General features: G+C 47.6%; 1 protein-coding gene across 2 annotated transcripts in view; it reads left to right on the top strand.

Annotated features, from left to right (window-relative positions):
- The window catches only part of CLSTN2 (calsyntenin 2), a 650,264-nt gene that overhangs the window by 535,739 nt on the left and 98,415 nt on the right, over window positions 1-16,110 (top strand). For both annotated transcript variants that reach the window (XM_059921899.1, XM_059921900.1), the window contains 2 exons: window positions 7,474-7,722; window positions 14,851-14,972. In XM_059921899.1, the coding sequence (XP_059777882.1) occupies window positions 7,474-7,722; window positions 14,851-14,972 (371 nt within the window). The remainder of the gene's footprint in view (window positions 1-7,473; window positions 7,723-14,850; window positions 14,973-16,110) is intronic.

Below are 16,110 nucleotides of genomic sequence, written 5' to 3'. Positions count from 1 at the left end.
TCACTGCCCACCTGCTTCCTCCTCCTGCAACGTCGCTCCACAACGAGCAATGATGGGATCCTGCGTAAGGGGCGGTCGGACAACAGCTGGGCAAAGCTGCTGTCGGGAAACACCGGACAGGTGCAGTAGCACCAGAAATAGCCTCTTTGTTTCCAGGGGAACACTGGACGTCAGGCATATTGCTGCCTGAAGTTTGTGCACTGAAACACTTCCATTCCACCTTGAAACAAAAACGATACAGGGCCCTGCACCTGTGTCCCCTTCAGCTTGTAGGACCAAACTTAGCCTAACGTGGTCCCCCGTTGCCACTGGCTTACATGAATCCAGGCCTCTCGGGGAAGTTGGGCAAGCTGCTTATCACTTCCTCTGGGTTCAGAGATTCAAGATGAAGGGATCTCCCATCTCAGTCCCAGCCTTTCCCGAGGTGAAGTGTCACAGAACTGCCTTGAGTATGAAATGCATGATGAAGCCCAAGTGACTCTTGGCCAAATTAAACTTGACATTAACCAGAGCCCAAGAAAAGGCTCACTTCTGTGCCCCTGAGTCTCTGCATATTACAATAAACAGCAAAGCAGTTTGTGACACACATGTCCTTCGGAGACCAGAGGCCAGGGCTGCTCCTCCCTGGAATCACAGGCTCCTGGCATCTGGCCGGCACCTCCCCATATGACACGCGGGGTCAGCTGCTTTGTATATGGAGAGTCAAGAGCTCCGAGGACAGGTCCTGTTGAAGGAAAGGCTGCAGAGCGAGAGCCTGCTGCTAAATCAAGGGACTGATCTGTCAGACCAGGTCAGATTACCAGTCGGTGAGCTGTTCTCAGGATTTATACACTTGTGCGTCCAGGAGGTCTTCGTAGTGAATCCATTCATTCATTCATTCATGTATTTATTAATTCAGCAAATATTTGTTCAGTGTCCAAATGTTCTAACTCGTGAGGTTATCTAGAAGTCAGTAAGACCACTTAACAATTCAGTCTCCTGGGGAAGACAGACATGTAAAAAAAGTTCAGTCCATGGCTTTCTACTACATCGTGCAGCTTAACAGAACTTGCCCTCACTAAGAATCACAGTTCAAGGCTTTTATACCTTCAGAATACCCCAACCAGGGGAAGCCATCATCAGTTCCTCCAAGATGCCTCTAAAGAGCTGGAGCTTCCAGGGGGGGCAGAACCAGCCCCCCAGTCATAGCCAGTGTTTTCATTCTCAGAGAGCTGAAGTGGGCCTCTGACTCTAAGGAAAACTGCTGCACACGTGTTGGGAATCCCATTAAATCACTACTCATACATGAGCAAGTGTGCACACACTGACCCACGGGTGATGACAGTGAGCCGTGGGCTTCTCCTTGGAGATGACTTCTTTGAAGTCAATTAAGCAGCTACCCTACAGCATGCCCTTCTATTCTTGGAGAAGGTTTTTGCCTGCAGTGGCCTTTCCCAGGCTGGTCAGCAACTGGGTATCCACGGCCCTGCCCCAAGAGCTTGGCTGACCACCCTCATCCAAAGCCCAGCTTGCTTCACCAGGACAATTCAAGGCCTTTGAGGAACCCCTCTTGTCTAGGATTCCAGAGGTGGAATGATAGTCTGATGGTAGGATCAACAGTGTGAGCTCTGGAAAGGACATCAGAAAGTCCTCCACATCCATCCTGAAGGTATGCAGATAAAGAAGTGCGAATGGTAGCCACTGATGTCAGTCACTTAATTTGGTTTATCAGTCACATTATGCTGCAGTAACAAATGATCCCAAAATCTATTGGCTTAAAATAACAAAGGTTTATTTTCCATTCCTACCACATGTCCTTCTTGGGTTGACTGTGGCTCTGCTCTATGTTAGTTTCCCACTGGGATCCAGGCTAACAGAAAAGCCTCCATCTAGAACATTGTTGATCTCATGGCAGATGGAAAAAACACGTGGTGAACCATGGACTGGCTTGTAAATCTTCTGCCCTAAGATGACACGTCACTTGCACTCACATTTCATTGGTCAGAGCAAGTCACAAGGCCAAGTGCTATCAGTGGGTCAGAAAAGTATGTTGAGAACAGAATGCTTTCTATCATCATGTAGTTCAAGTACAGCCTTTGTCAAGAGGGCCTCCCTGGCTTCCCCTGAGACTCTCTATCAATGAACTCTTCCACGCACCAAAACTAAAAGACTTTCTACTGGGTGACTGGAGGTAGGGCCCATTTCTATCTGGTTCGTTGCTGCATTCTCACCACAGTGCCTGGCATAACTTAGACATTACATAAGCATTTAATGGAGTAACATGGAGTTGCTATTGCTAATCGTGAGAATATAGAATGAGGCCTGTGTCCTTGAGTACAATGGTTCCTCTCCCCTGAGACCCTCTCCTTCTTGCCATCCTTTCCCATGCCCCAAGGTGGGCCATGAGGAGGCATGACCAAGGCTCCATGTCTGTCACCATTGCCACAGGCCTACCGTGAAGTGCTAAGGACACTCTGCCCTCCCCAAGGCCCCCCAGAGCAGCATGCAAACCCAGCAATTAAGCAGTCCAGGGGCTTCCCTGGTGGCGCAGTGGTTGAGAGTCTGCCTGCCAATGCAGGGGACACGGGTTCGAGCCCTGGTCTGGGAAGATCCCACATGCCGCGGAGCAACTAGGCCCGTGAGCCACAACTACTGAGCCTGCGCGTCTGGAGCCTGTGCTCCACAACGAGAGGCCGCGATAATGAGAGGCCCGCGCACCGCGATGAAGAGTGGTCCCCGCTCGCCGCAACTAGAGAAAGCCCTCGCACAGAAACGAAGACCCAACACAGCCATAAATAAATAAATAAATAAATAAATAAATAAATAAATAAAAAATAAATAAATAAGAAGTCCAGACCATGACCACTGTCCCCAGGCTCCATGTGGGCTCTCGCTCCACCGTGTGTCCTGAAATCTGCCTCAGTCACCCCTGTCTTCATCTCCTTGCTGGCTCAGAGATGCTTCCCCACCCTGATAGGGCTCAGGGACTTCGAACCAGACCTCACCTCTGGTTGTAAGCCCCCTGCCCTCAGGCTGCAGCTGCTGTGCACCAGACCAGTTTGAACCCTCAGCAGCGTGGTGGGTCCCAGGGACCTCTGTGAGGGTCCCTAAGGGCGTCTTAAATACACACTGATGTGCAGACGCTGCTCTTCCACCTTTGTGAGTTATGCATCCTGTTTACCCACTGCTTTCCATGGGACCCTTTGGGGAGAGGAGCGAGAACTGCAGGAGAAAGGCAGATCTCTCTCAGTTTATTTAAGTGCACTGAATAAATGAAATACAATCTGTTAAGTCTGTGAAAGCCGGCACCATCTGGTAAAATGCAGTGTGATGCTTCCCAGGAGGCAACATCTGTGGGTCGGGCAGGGTGGCACGCTGCTCCCCTCACCAGGGAAGACACGGAGCTTCGCAACGATGGCCTTGCCAAGGCACACGCCTCTCTGTGGACAGCCTGCCCAGGGAGGTGGGGTCCTGGAAGCTGGCCTGGGCTTGGCAGGACACTAGGCTGTGTGATAGAAAGAACATTGCTGGGGGTCTGAGAGCTGGGCTTGCCTCTAGCTAGCTGAGCGGCTGTGTGATCCTGGTCAAGTTATTTCCCCTCTCTGGGCCTCAGTTTCCATGTTTGTAAGATGTGTAGGAGGTTGGGGGTGGGTAGGGATATATTGGGAGTATGGGATTAACAGATGCACACTACCATATATAAAATAGATAAACAACACGGTTTACTGTATAGCACAGGGAACTATATTCACTATCCTGTAATAAACTGTAATGGAAAAGAATCGAAAAAAGTATATAAATATATACATATGTATATTTTATAACCAAATCACTTTGCTGTACACCTGAAACTAACACAATGTTATAAATCAACTATACTTCAATTTTTTTTAATGTGCAGGAGGTTGCAAGATCTCCCTCCAGGATGACTGAGGTGGTGCAGCAGGAGTGTGGGCTTCAGGGCTGGCAAACCCTGATGATGGGTCCCCTTACTAGCTGGTTGTGATTCTAGGCTCGCTGAGCTTCAAGTTTCTTATCTGTAAACTGGAATCATAATCGTATTCACCACATTGATGAGTAACTAAGAAAAAGCATTGAAGTACTTATTCAAGTCTGACACTCACTCAGTGCCCAATAAAATGTTCCAAGGAAACTAAGGATAAAGGTCTGTCAAAATTATAATTCAAGAAGATACACGCACTGCTGTGTTCATAGCAGCACTATTTACAATAGCCAAGATATGGAAACAACCTAAATGTCCATTGACAGATGAATGGATAAAGAAGATATGGTACATATATACAATGGAATGTTACTCAGCCATAAAAAAAGAATGAAATAATGCCATTTGCAGCAACATGGATGGACCTAGAGATTATCATACTAGGTGAGGTCCGAAAGAGAAAGACAAATACCATGTGATACCACTTATATGTGGAATCTAAAATATGACACAAATGAACTTTACGAAACAGAAACAGACTCACAGACATAGAAAACAGACTTGCAGTTGCCAAGGAGTAAGGGAGGTGGGGAGGAGGGATAGAGTGGGAGTTTGGGGTTAGCAGGTGTAAGCTATTACCTATAGAATGGATAAACAGCAAGGTCCTACTGTATAGCACAGGGAACTATTTTCAATACCCTGTGATAAACCATAATGGAAAAGAATATAATAAAGAATGTATACATATGTATAACTGAATCACTTTGCTGTACTGCTAAAACTAATATAACACTGTAAATCAACTATACATCAATTAAAAAAAAAAGAATAGATGTCTGTAACTCTGAAAAGTAAATTTCCCTAAATATATGTGTATAGAATAACCCTGACCAGGGCTGGCCTTTGGCAAAATGTAACCAATTTTGCCTCCTAACCTTCTCTTTTCTTCTTCTCCCATATCATCCCCCCACTCGTCCTTGCTCTGCACCTCCCTCCCTATATCCAGACTTGTTTGGGGGAAAAATTGCAATCAGCTCCTTCACTAGTCTAAGGTGTTAATTACAGCATGCATTCTGCGGGAACATTGGCTTCTTAACAACAGCAAGGTTCTCAGTCAAAAAGGAACCTCAGAGGGTGGAGTTCTGAGCCCTGTCAGCCCTGCCCTGGTTCCCCCATGCTCAGGCCTGCGGCTCTGTGTGGGCCCTGTACTGGGCCCTGCTAGATTGTGTTGGCTGCTCTGGCTTGAGCTAGAAGTCAGGAGCCCTGGGTGCTCAACCTGCGTCTCCCTGGCCACCTGAAATTTCGGGAACCAACACATTCTCTGTGAGCCCTAGTCACCAGCTGTCGTCATGCTGGACAAATCCTGGTGTCCGAGCCAACTCACTCATGGGGCAGAGCAGCTGTTGCCAGGTTGCATTATTCTGGGGGGTTCTAGGAAGATGAACTTGGTCCAAAGACTACATATCTCCCACTCCCCAGCCACCCCCAAATCTCTACCTGCTACCACCTTGATAGAGTTCTTTCTTTCAAATACCTATGGAGGGTGATAACCTTTAAGGCTTTGTTAGTCGTTAAAACATTAGTGTGAATTAGCTTATCAGATAAGTAAAATGGACATCAAATAAGTCTCAAGGATTATAGGAGAACAAGTGATATTGATGAGAGGTGGGGGGCATGAACAAGAGGCTGGGTGAAGAGGCTCACGCGAGCATTGGGTAATGGCCGGAAGCATCTCACGGAGGCACCGGGTAGAAGAAAAGGCAGTTATAAACATTAATGGAGCACCTACTATATGTCAGGCATGCTACCAGGCAAAAGCCCCAAGAAAAATGCATTAATAATGTAGTCAACGCTGCCCACACTTTCCCTTGCTGAGCATAGCTGCAGGGTGATCGTAACTTAAGAGACCGGAATCTCCACTCCCACCTCCCACGCCGCCACATCTCAGACACTGCAGGTCCCAGAGGCCTTTCCCAGGGCGAGCTCCTCACAGAGCTAAGCAGAGCATCTGGCTCTCAGGATACAGATGTGTCACACAGCCAGCTTTCGGTTGCAAACCCATGGGCATCTGTTCAAAGGCTGCAGGGAAAACTGTCTAGGTTAAACATTTTCAAAGAAGTACATCGGTTTCCAATATGGCACCTTCCTGAGGGATTTTCACGTGTCATTTTAACTGTAGATGTTTGTAGTGGCTGACTCTGAAACGCAGCCCCTAGGTGACATGAGGCCCTGATATACAGAGTTCAGAAGTCCAATGATCCCAGACAAATGGCAGGTAATACACGCCACCACTGTCCATTAAACCCATTTACGACTGCCGGGTCAGTGCTGTGCCAGGTGGGAGCCCACACGCACTTGGTCCCCTGCACCGGGCATACTTTGGACTCCCTGGCTCTTGTTTCCTGGTATCAGGAAGCCCCTGACCTTCCTCCTCCCCTGAGTAGCTGAGCCCTGCCCCTCTGTGGAACGTAAGGAGGCAGAGAACACTGCTGGCAGCACCTGAGCTTCAGTGGGAAGTGCATGGCGGCCCATTTATCCTCCCAGCTGGGCCGTCCTGTCTTCTGGGCCAGCCTTTCCGGCCCACTCAGCTCCGCCCTCCACAAAGCTGTTGGTGTGATTCTCCCAAGACACAAATCTGCCTATGGCACTCCCACGGCCTCAGGTTATCCTTAGCCTGAAATCACAGTGGTAGCAGAAATAATAACAGCTCCAACAATAACGACAGAGTTATAGGTAACGTGAAGTGAGCTCCGCTCACGGCGTGCCAAGCATGCTTCCCCAAGCGCGGGTGCTGTCTCTTATTCAGTTCCCACAACAGCTGGGAGGGCAGGTGGCAGAGAAGGGGGTGGAGAGTCGGAAAGGTGAGGTCACTGGTCACAGTCACAAGGCTAGCAAGTCAGGCCGCCACCAGGCGTCAGGTTCAAGTTCTGCTGACTTCAGAACCCGTGTTCTCAACTGCTATACCATTTGGCCTCATGGGGTCAGGACCTGAACTTTCCCCATCACAGCTCTGAGCACACTGCATCCCAGTTGTCTGTCAATTTGCTGGGTCTGAGCTCCTCCAGGCCAGGGACTGTGCTGATTCACATTTACTTCGCCAGCACCCAGCAGGGGTCTTGGCACCCGATTGGTGCTCAATCAATGGCTGACAGGGTAACGGATGGATGAGCGCGTGAATGAATCCATCGATCCGAATCAAACCCTGGCCTTCTCCAGGAACCTTGTCTGCTTATCGAAACCCCCAGCATAATCTCATTTCTCTAAATTCCTCCAGCACTTTTTTCTTGTATAATAGTTAATTGCACTCTGTCCTCCAACATGCAATGCTTTTGTCTGTAAGTTACTGATGCCTCCCCAAGCCGACCATAAGCAACATGGGCAAGGATGGCATTTAACCCTTCTTTTCCCGAGTCACCTAGCTCAGGTTGAGCACCTAGCTCTGGGTAAGTACGCTGAGTAGTTCATTCTGACCCAGGAGCGGAAAACAGAACGTGAGGACACCCACCGTGGGAGGACTGACCCTTTGTTCTTTCTGTCCCCCTCCCCTGCAGGAGCCTCCTCTGGCATCATCGACCTCTTGCCGTCCCCCAGCGCCGCCACCAACTGGACCGCAGGACTGCTGGTGGACAGCAGCGAGATGATCTTCAAGTTCGACGGCAGGCAGGGTGCCAAGATTCCTGACGGGGTTGTACCCAAGAACCTGACGGATCAGTTCACTATCACCATGTGGATGAAGCACGGCCCCAGCCCTGGCGTGAGAGCTGAGAAGGAAACCATCCTCTGCAACTCAGATAAAACCGGTGAGTCTTGCATCCAGCCCTCCTGGCATCTGCCCCCTATGTCCCAGCTGGTCAGGCACGGCCACGGCCACCAAGGGCGTGGGAGAAAAGCGGGAGTGTGAGAGGGGCCCTGGGAAAATATTCTGGTCTCTGGTTTTCTGGCTGATGATTTCCTCGCCTTGGGGTAGAGCAGGACCAGGAAAGGGAGGCAGGGTACAGACACAAAGAGTCAAAAAGCTGGGATTGGTGGTTTTCAGACTGGGTTCTTCAGAACCCCAGCATCCCCAGAAGTAACTTAGGGCTGCTGTATGAGGTGGGGTTGCGGGAGGAGGCTTCATCCTTACTTCAAGCAAAGCAGCTCTACCTTCACTATTATATTAATATATAGACAGATTTCCAGAAGTTTATTTTCAATGAAAGGGTCCTGCTAATTTACAACAGCAGTTTGAAAATCACTGCTGTGCATAATGATGATAGCTAAGCTTTGTTAGGCATTTTTCAGCTTGCTGAGCCTGTGTAAGGCAGTTCACAGCTTGGTGGTTAAAAACACTCCCACCACTTGTTGGCTGTGTGATCTCGGGCAAGTGGGTTAACCTCTCTATGCCTCACTTTCTCAGTCTATAAAATGGGCATTATAGTATTATCTACCTCGTAGGGTTTTTATCAGGATTAAATGACGATGTATGTATAGCGCAGTAGAACAGTACCTGACGCGCCGGAAGTCTAATCTGTGTTAGCTCTTCCTATTCTAAACAGTGCCTCACATCTCTACAAACAATTTTACGAAAGCATTATTGTGTTTCCTGTTTTAAGGATAAGGAAACATCCCTGAGACGTTAAGTAACTTGTCCCAAGTTATTCAGCTGGTAAGTATCAGAACTGGAATGTAAGCTTAGATCCAGCTAACTCCATCGCTATTCTCTGGTCACCACACCCCACGTGCAAACACATACACACACAAATACTCTGATATCTTATGAAAATGTTATGTCTATCTTAAATTGTAAGTCCACATTTTCCCATTTCAAATGCTCCTCTTGTTAAAATACCCCAAATAAATGATAACTCCTCTACACTACAGCAGATAGTGCAGTGAGAAGACAGGATAGAAGAACGGCTGACCGTTCAGCTTTGCTACTGAACAGCCAGAGTTCACATGGCAGCTTTTCCACTACTTAAGGAAAATCGAGGAGTTGCTAATCTCACTGAGCCTTAGTTTCCCCATATGTAGAATGGGGAAAATAAACATGAAATAAGGTATGAAATCACTTAGCGGCTCCAGTTAAAAAATCTGTGCTCGACTAATTAACCTGTTGTTATTGTCATAATCATTATTATTTCTAGTTTTATTCCACATTATACTACTACCAGGACCCCACATTTCCTGTTTCAATCAATATTTGCGGTAAAAGCCAATGTATTTTCTGGATATAGAAACTGAAACAGGGGGAGTTGCCCAACTTTTCCCAGTCATATGGTGAATCTGTGTCAGAGCCAGTGCCAAGGATTTGTTTTCCAGATCCTTCGTATAGGAAGGACCCCACAGACCTGCTTAAGGTGGCACTGAGGTTTGGGACTGGGTCCAGAGCTCAGCCCAGGACCCCAGGAATCACCCTGTGGCCCCATCTTCGCAGTGTCTGGTGGGGTGTCCCCACCATGATCCAGAGCCAGCATCAAGGAGACAATGGCTTAGGAGTATACAGATGCATGCAAAGCAGCCCTGGCTGGGGTTAGCGCCCACACACATATAGTCCTTTCTGAAATGTATCAAATACCCTTGGGAGGCAGGCCTGACAAATATAGACCTCTGGCTTACACAGGAGGAAATTAGAATATGAAAGGTTGAGCAACTGGCCGAGGATAACACAACCGATTATCAAAGGAACAGACTTGGCCCCAGCTCCTCTGGCCCGCGTTTCAGGTCCACGCTACTAGACCAGCGGCTCTCAACCCTGCTCTGCACTAGAATAACCTGGCGACCTTGTAAAAGTACCTAGATGCCAGGGCCCTGCCCCAGCTCAGGAAGTCGGAGTTTGGGCGATTCTTTTGTGCAGCCATGGCTGAAAACTCTGCATTAGACGATGATGCCTCACTTTCATCAGGGCAGCACCCCGAACAGGCATGTCAGCCCCTCCAACCCGCAGGTTCTGGCTCTGCTCAGCTTTGGGCTCAGTATAAAGTAACCCTTTGAAAATCAGTTCAACGCTGGCACGAGAAAAGATGCGGAAGATTTTCCTCTAATTTCTCTGACTTAAAAAAATACCTATAGATATCTCCTTGCCCTAAATAAAAAATTATCAGGAACAAATTAAAACTTGATTAGAGCTTTTATATGTCAGAAAAATGTCCAAGTTATAAAAGCTACACAGGTTTATAACAGGCAGCCTAAAAAACACAGAAGAGTATAAAAGAATACAAAAGTCACCTAAAATTCTAATACTTGGAGGGATTTTCTGTTAACAGTTGGTATATTTCACTACCAAATGAAATATTATTTTTACTTCTATGTATATGTAGAATGTTGTTACAGTTTTCCATCTATTTTTATAATACATGTGATACCATTATGTTATGTTTCTCTTAAATAACATTACATATATCCAGATCATTTCTCTATGTGATAAAATATTCTTTAAAAATAAGAATTACATGACAGTCTTCTGTTATTAGGCTTTATTATACTTCATTTAACTGGCTCCCTTTTGTTAGACATTTAGATTGTCTCCTTTTAAATGCAAATAAAACAATGCTGTAATAGGCATTCTTGTAATATATAATAAGCATTCTTGTATATGCCTGTATGGATGCTTCTGATTATTTCCTGACCAGAAGCTGAATTACTGAGTCAAAAAATATAAATGTTAGGAAGGCTATCGACGTAAATTACCAAGTCGCCCTTAGTGAAAATTGCACTGGTTTCCATCTTGTCCACTAATTAAAACTTACCAATGCTGGCCTATCATGAAGTAACTTATTAATAGTTGGATAACAGAATTGATTAGTCACCAAGGGCTAATTGCAGTTTTCAGAAAGAAAGAAAACCACTCTCACCACCAACAAGAAGCATCTCGATGACTAACCACTCTCACCACCAACAAGAAGCATCTCGATGACTAACACCCTTTCATCAGTTTTTCCTCCTGCCATTGTCCAGCAACCCGAGGTGGGGCCGGGGAATGAGGTTGCTCAGCTTTGCCCAGACATTCGGGGACTCAAGATACTTCAATTATTTATCGCTGCCATTTTCAACCACAGAACAGAAAGTTAGAATAGAGGGTTGAACACAGAAGGGTTTTATTAGCTAGACCAGAAAGTGGTGTGCCTCACTTCTACTCACACTTTCTGGGCCAGGATTTGTTCCCAAGGCTCCACCTAACCACGGGAGAAGCAGTGATGTAAGTTAAGCTACGTGCCTAGGAGCAAAGGAAACAAGGTTAGCTGAATACCCAGCAATGGCTCTACCGCAAGGATACTGCGTGAGGCACTGGTGCCCCCTCCAACACCACCTTTGTTGGCCCTTATCTTTCCATTCCTGGTGTGAGCAGTTTCTTTCCTGCTCTGTCTTAGAAACTTCTCTCCCCACATATATCTGCTCCTCCTGCAGGACCCCTTCTTCCTGGCACGCAGCTCTCTTGCTAACTCTGAGTTTCATCTGAATGATACGTGCCACCTGTAGTGCTAGCTACTTTCATACAGGGCTTTCCAAGACAGAGGGGCCAACCTGGTCCAGCAATCACCAGATGACAGAGGCAGAGGTGCCAGCCTGATAGAGCGTGCTGGGATGGTCCCCCAGCCTGCTGGGAAAGAAACACTCCCACACTTCCAGGGATGCCCAGAAAACCACTCAGAGAGACCGAGGTTGTCTGAGGTAGAGAGGAGGTGGGAATTTCACTCCCAGCTGCCTGTTGACTGAGCTGCAAACACTTGTACATCTGCTCCAGGCTGGTGTTGGAGCCGAGCCCAGGAGAGCTCTGGGGAAGTTTGACTCGTGTCCCAGGAGTTGAGGGTACATGAAAGCTGGACTTGACTCTTGCCCAGGGGGTGTGAAGGCAAGAGGCTGATGGGGGCTGCCTCAGCAGTGGGGTGAGAAGAGAGGGGCAGCGGGGGAGGGGCGGCCCTACTACAATTTGGTGGAACACAGATGTTTCTGTTCTAGTCATGGGAACCAAATGGGCAACCAGAAATGGTCACAGCTACAGCCAAGAGGTCTGCATGCCAGGAAGAGGGGATCCAGCAGCAGGAGCAGATGTGGGAGGGAGGGAGAAGTGACCAAGGGAGGGCAATCATGAAAGGTGTCATGAACATCATGAAAGGAATCATGAAAACATCACTTACACCAGGAATGGAGAGGTAAGAGCCAAGAAAGGTGGGATTGAAGCTGGCACTGATGTCCCAGGAAGGACTGCATCACTTACCAGATCAATTCCTATGTAAAGATTATAACAGGCCCTTTCTTATGGGTTTGGGGGGGTGGGGAAAGGAGGGCTAAAAACATATTTCACCGGGGCCCAAACCCACTTCCGTGGCCATGGGGGATCTCTGCAGAGCCTCTCCAAAAACCAGCCAGGGCACCCATGAAGGAGCCCATATGTAGACACCCACGTGACAGAGGACACTGGACATCCCTGGGAAAATGACAAACTTCACTGCTTCTTTAAAGAGACTCCACTTCTTTCCTTCTTATCTGCTTTACCCTGCCCCTGACCATGACTGGAGCTGGAGGAGATTCAGGGAATGAAGGAAGAGTAAAAGAACACACCTTCCTCATCCTTTCCCCACTGGCGGCCACCAAGCCACGGGGCGAGGCTGAGTAGCGAAGAGGGGGAGATCTTTTAACTGATGAGACACTGGTGTTTGGTTTGGAGAGAACCCTTACAGATGATTTTAATATCTGAAAGTGACCAGAAGACGTTAGGATCTGCCAGAGATGTGGGCAAAGAAAGGGAGGGGAGTTGCCAGGGAGAACACTGAAGGACAGGGAAAGAAGTGAAGCTGATTTCTGAGTGTATCATGTCACCAGCGCCGTGAAGAGCCAGTTACCCTGGTGTGGGTGGTGACCCCAGGGACCCAGCTAATGGAGGGCAGGGGAGGGAGGAACCTCTGGAGGGAGGCCAGGAGATACTCCCGTGAGGTCTGTCCTTTCATTCTTCTTCCACCTCTTCACCACAACCTCTCCTGACTCCAAATGAAGCTAAAGGGGAGAAATATGCCTTCTATATCTTCCTGATAGTTATCAGCAGAAATTATAGGAAATCAGTTTAAGCAATAGTGAGGGAAACAAGAAGTATTTAGTAAAATCCCCATAACCAGACCTGGGTGTTTCTTCGATGCAAAGGTGCAGTGGTCACACGAACGTTGGCCTTGGCCAAACCTACAACACTTGGCAACTAAACAGTCTCCTTCCTTCCATCCTTTGGTTGCATCCTGAAGAACGGTAATGCTTTTGTGAAAACAGCATCTGACACTATTTTGTTATGTTATCATGGTCACGAGGCAGTGTAATAGTCCTTGTAATAACTAACAGTCATTGAGCATCTGTTCTGGGCAGATGCTTCACACGCATTTCCTCATTGTATCAAGATGCTTTCAGTTACAAGGAACAGGGAATACAGATCAAACTGATATCAGATGATTAAAAATCAAAATAATAAAGAGAATGTAGGGTTCTTGTAACTAAAAGTGGCCAGAGCTAAACAGCTTCAGGTAAAGTGTGATCAAGGTCCTGGGTCCTTTTCTCTGCAATTTTTCAGATCTGCTGCCATATGTATATCAATTTCATGTTAGCAAATATGGCTGCGGCAGCTCCAAGCTTCCCAGTTATATACTGCAACTTCTAGAGAGAGGTGGTGGTCTCTTCTATTTGCTTTCTGCTAAGAGATAGAGAGTTCTTTCCCAGAACTACTCAGAACAGCTCCAGAATCACTGGCCTGACTTGAGTCACTTTCCTGACAGAAGCCCCATGGCCAGGAGAATGGCCTGCACTACTGAACTCGGGCCTGGGTCCTGAACCACTCGCTGTGGCATGGTCTTTTCATGAGCTTATTTGGCTGAAACCAACTGAAAGCCCATGCCTAGAAGTGGGACTGGTGTTGATTCCTCCCACTCATACCTCCATGGGCAAGGTTTGTACAGGATGTGCAAGAATCAGTCACAATATTCTAGTCTCATGATACATTAGCATAGCCCAGCATCCCTGTCATGATACAATGAAGGAAATCAAGCCTCTAAGAGGCTGAATAACTTTCTCAGCATCATCTAGAGATACAGCTCCACCCCAAGTCTCTCTGAGTCTAGGGCCCATGCTCTTTCTGCTGTATCTGGTTACCTGCTCATTAGCCCAATATTTATGGAACATGTGCATCATATTAGATTTCTGTGTGTGCTACTATGTGTGAGTCCTCTGAGCATTGGTCGAAGAACAGTTCTTCCCCTTCCCATGGCTGTTATCTTGTGACTATAGGACATCATGGCTGGGACCCATGATGTGAATTTTTTTTTAAGCAGGAAAGGAAGTTTTTTTATCAGGGGAGAGAAAAGTCCCATCTGTTGTCGTGTATGGGGAAAGAAGTATTTATTCATTGCTTTGGAAATTTAGGGAACTATGTCTAATGCTGGGAAATCAATGTCCCCTCCTCCCAGCAACTAAAAGTGAGGCAGCTTTCCTTAACTGCACACAGATTAGGCAGAAAAGGAGACATGCTCTGTGGTTGCTGCTGGCAAGCCTGATGAAATAAAATAAAAGCCCAGAACTCTGCGAGAATCCAGCTATGTTAAAGGAACCCAGAGTGGCTGATGTGATTGTCAGAGAGGCCCTTTGACCCTCCCGGAAGTATATGTAAAAAAAAACAAAAAGAGCTTGTGAACCTATGTAATTTTATCCAGGATCTGATGCAGTATCTGAGTATAAGTTAGGTTGGTATTTAAAGCCCAAATGGCTTCGCAGCAGCAGTTTTGCTGTGAGCTTTCTTGAATCTTCCTCTTTCATTTCAGGGAGCTCCACTATGTGTGTTTTAGAACTATTTATTAGACCCAGTTGTAAAAGAGAAAACTGGAATGCCTGTTTCTTTGTTTTCTGAGGTGTGCTAAGTGATGGAGCGGAGATCAGCACAGGGAATCTGGAACCCCTCAAATCCTCTTTCTGCTTTTCAGAAATGAACCGGCACCACTACGCCCTGTACGTGCACAACTGCCGCCTTGTCTTCCTCTTGCGCAAGGATTTCGACCAGGCAGACACCTTCCGCCCCGCGGAGTTCCACTGGAAGCTGGACCAGGTATGGCGCTCACAGCGCGCTTGCCCTCTGCTCACCCGCGTGCAGGGATGGCTGGTGTGGTCCAGGGATGGTGGCAGTGGGTAGGCATCTCACGGTTCTGGTCACTTGCTGATTTGGGGGAAAATCAACTCTGGGAAACACACAGCATCTTAAAGTCAGGATGGAAACTGCAGCCTTAAAGACCAGTCGGAGGTGGGGAGGGACACACTTCCCGGCTAGAACCCGCACCCGTCAGTAGGTGCCAGCGTGTATCTTGTCGACTTTCTCCGCGCGGAGCTCCTGGGAAGCTGATCCTCTCGATCCCCAGGCCCAGTTTCTGATCTTCGTTAGTGCATATTTATGTCATAAATGCTCCGTGTCTCCTCTTTGATGCTCTCTTTGGGTGACGGTGCGGCCTCGCTTTTGGTGACACAGGTTGAGAACAGGGACCTGAGGACTTTGAAGTCATCAGTGACACAGTGCCCTGTGAGCAGTTCATGTTCTTTTCTGAAGTGGGAAAATCTCTGCCTCACTCCAGAGCCTTCTGACTTGTGATCACAAGGGCCGCTGTGTCGTACTTGTCAATGACAAATGAAGTGTCTGGTTGGAATCAAAAGCTTTGAAGTGTCTGTTTCGGAGGGCTGTGCAGCGCTGAGATTGCGGAGGTGGCACTTCTCTGGGTGGCCGTGCCGCTGAAGAAGTGTCAGTGCAGCAAGCCCAGAGTTGGCCTTTGCTTAGATTTGAAGGTGGGGGGCATGAATTTTTGTTCAATGGTTTTACATTGTCAGAAGCGAGTGTGGCAGTCGGCAGGGAAGAGGATCATCGAATGAATGCTGCTTAATGAAGCAGATGAAATGACGCTCATTCTACTGCATCTCTTTTTTGCTTTCTTTCTGCTCAACCCATATTCTGGGAGCTTCTGGGGCCCCCAGTCTTGTTTTCTCCCTCCAAACCCCTCTGTGGGTGCCACCTGCCTCATCTTATTAATTAATTAATTTATTTATTTATTTTTGGCTGTGTTGGGTCTTCGTTTCTGTGCCAGGGCTCTCTCCAGTTGTAGCAAGCGGGGGCCACTCTTCATCGCAGTGCACGGGCCTCTCACTATCGTGGCCTCTCTTGTTGTGGAGCACAGGCTCCAGACGCTCAGGCTCAGCAGTTG

The sequence above is a fragment of the Balaenoptera ricei genome, chromosome 4 (genome assembly GCF_028023285.1).
Source record: "Balaenoptera ricei isolate mBalRic1 chromosome 4, mBalRic1.hap2, whole genome shotgun sequence".
In the NCBI taxonomy this organism is placed as follows: domain Eukaryota; kingdom Metazoa; phylum Chordata; class Mammalia; order Artiodactyla; family Balaenopteridae; genus Balaenoptera; species Balaenoptera ricei.
The sequence above is the reverse complement of the archived record's forward strand: the minus strand, read 5'-3'. Positions and strand labels throughout refer to the sequence as shown.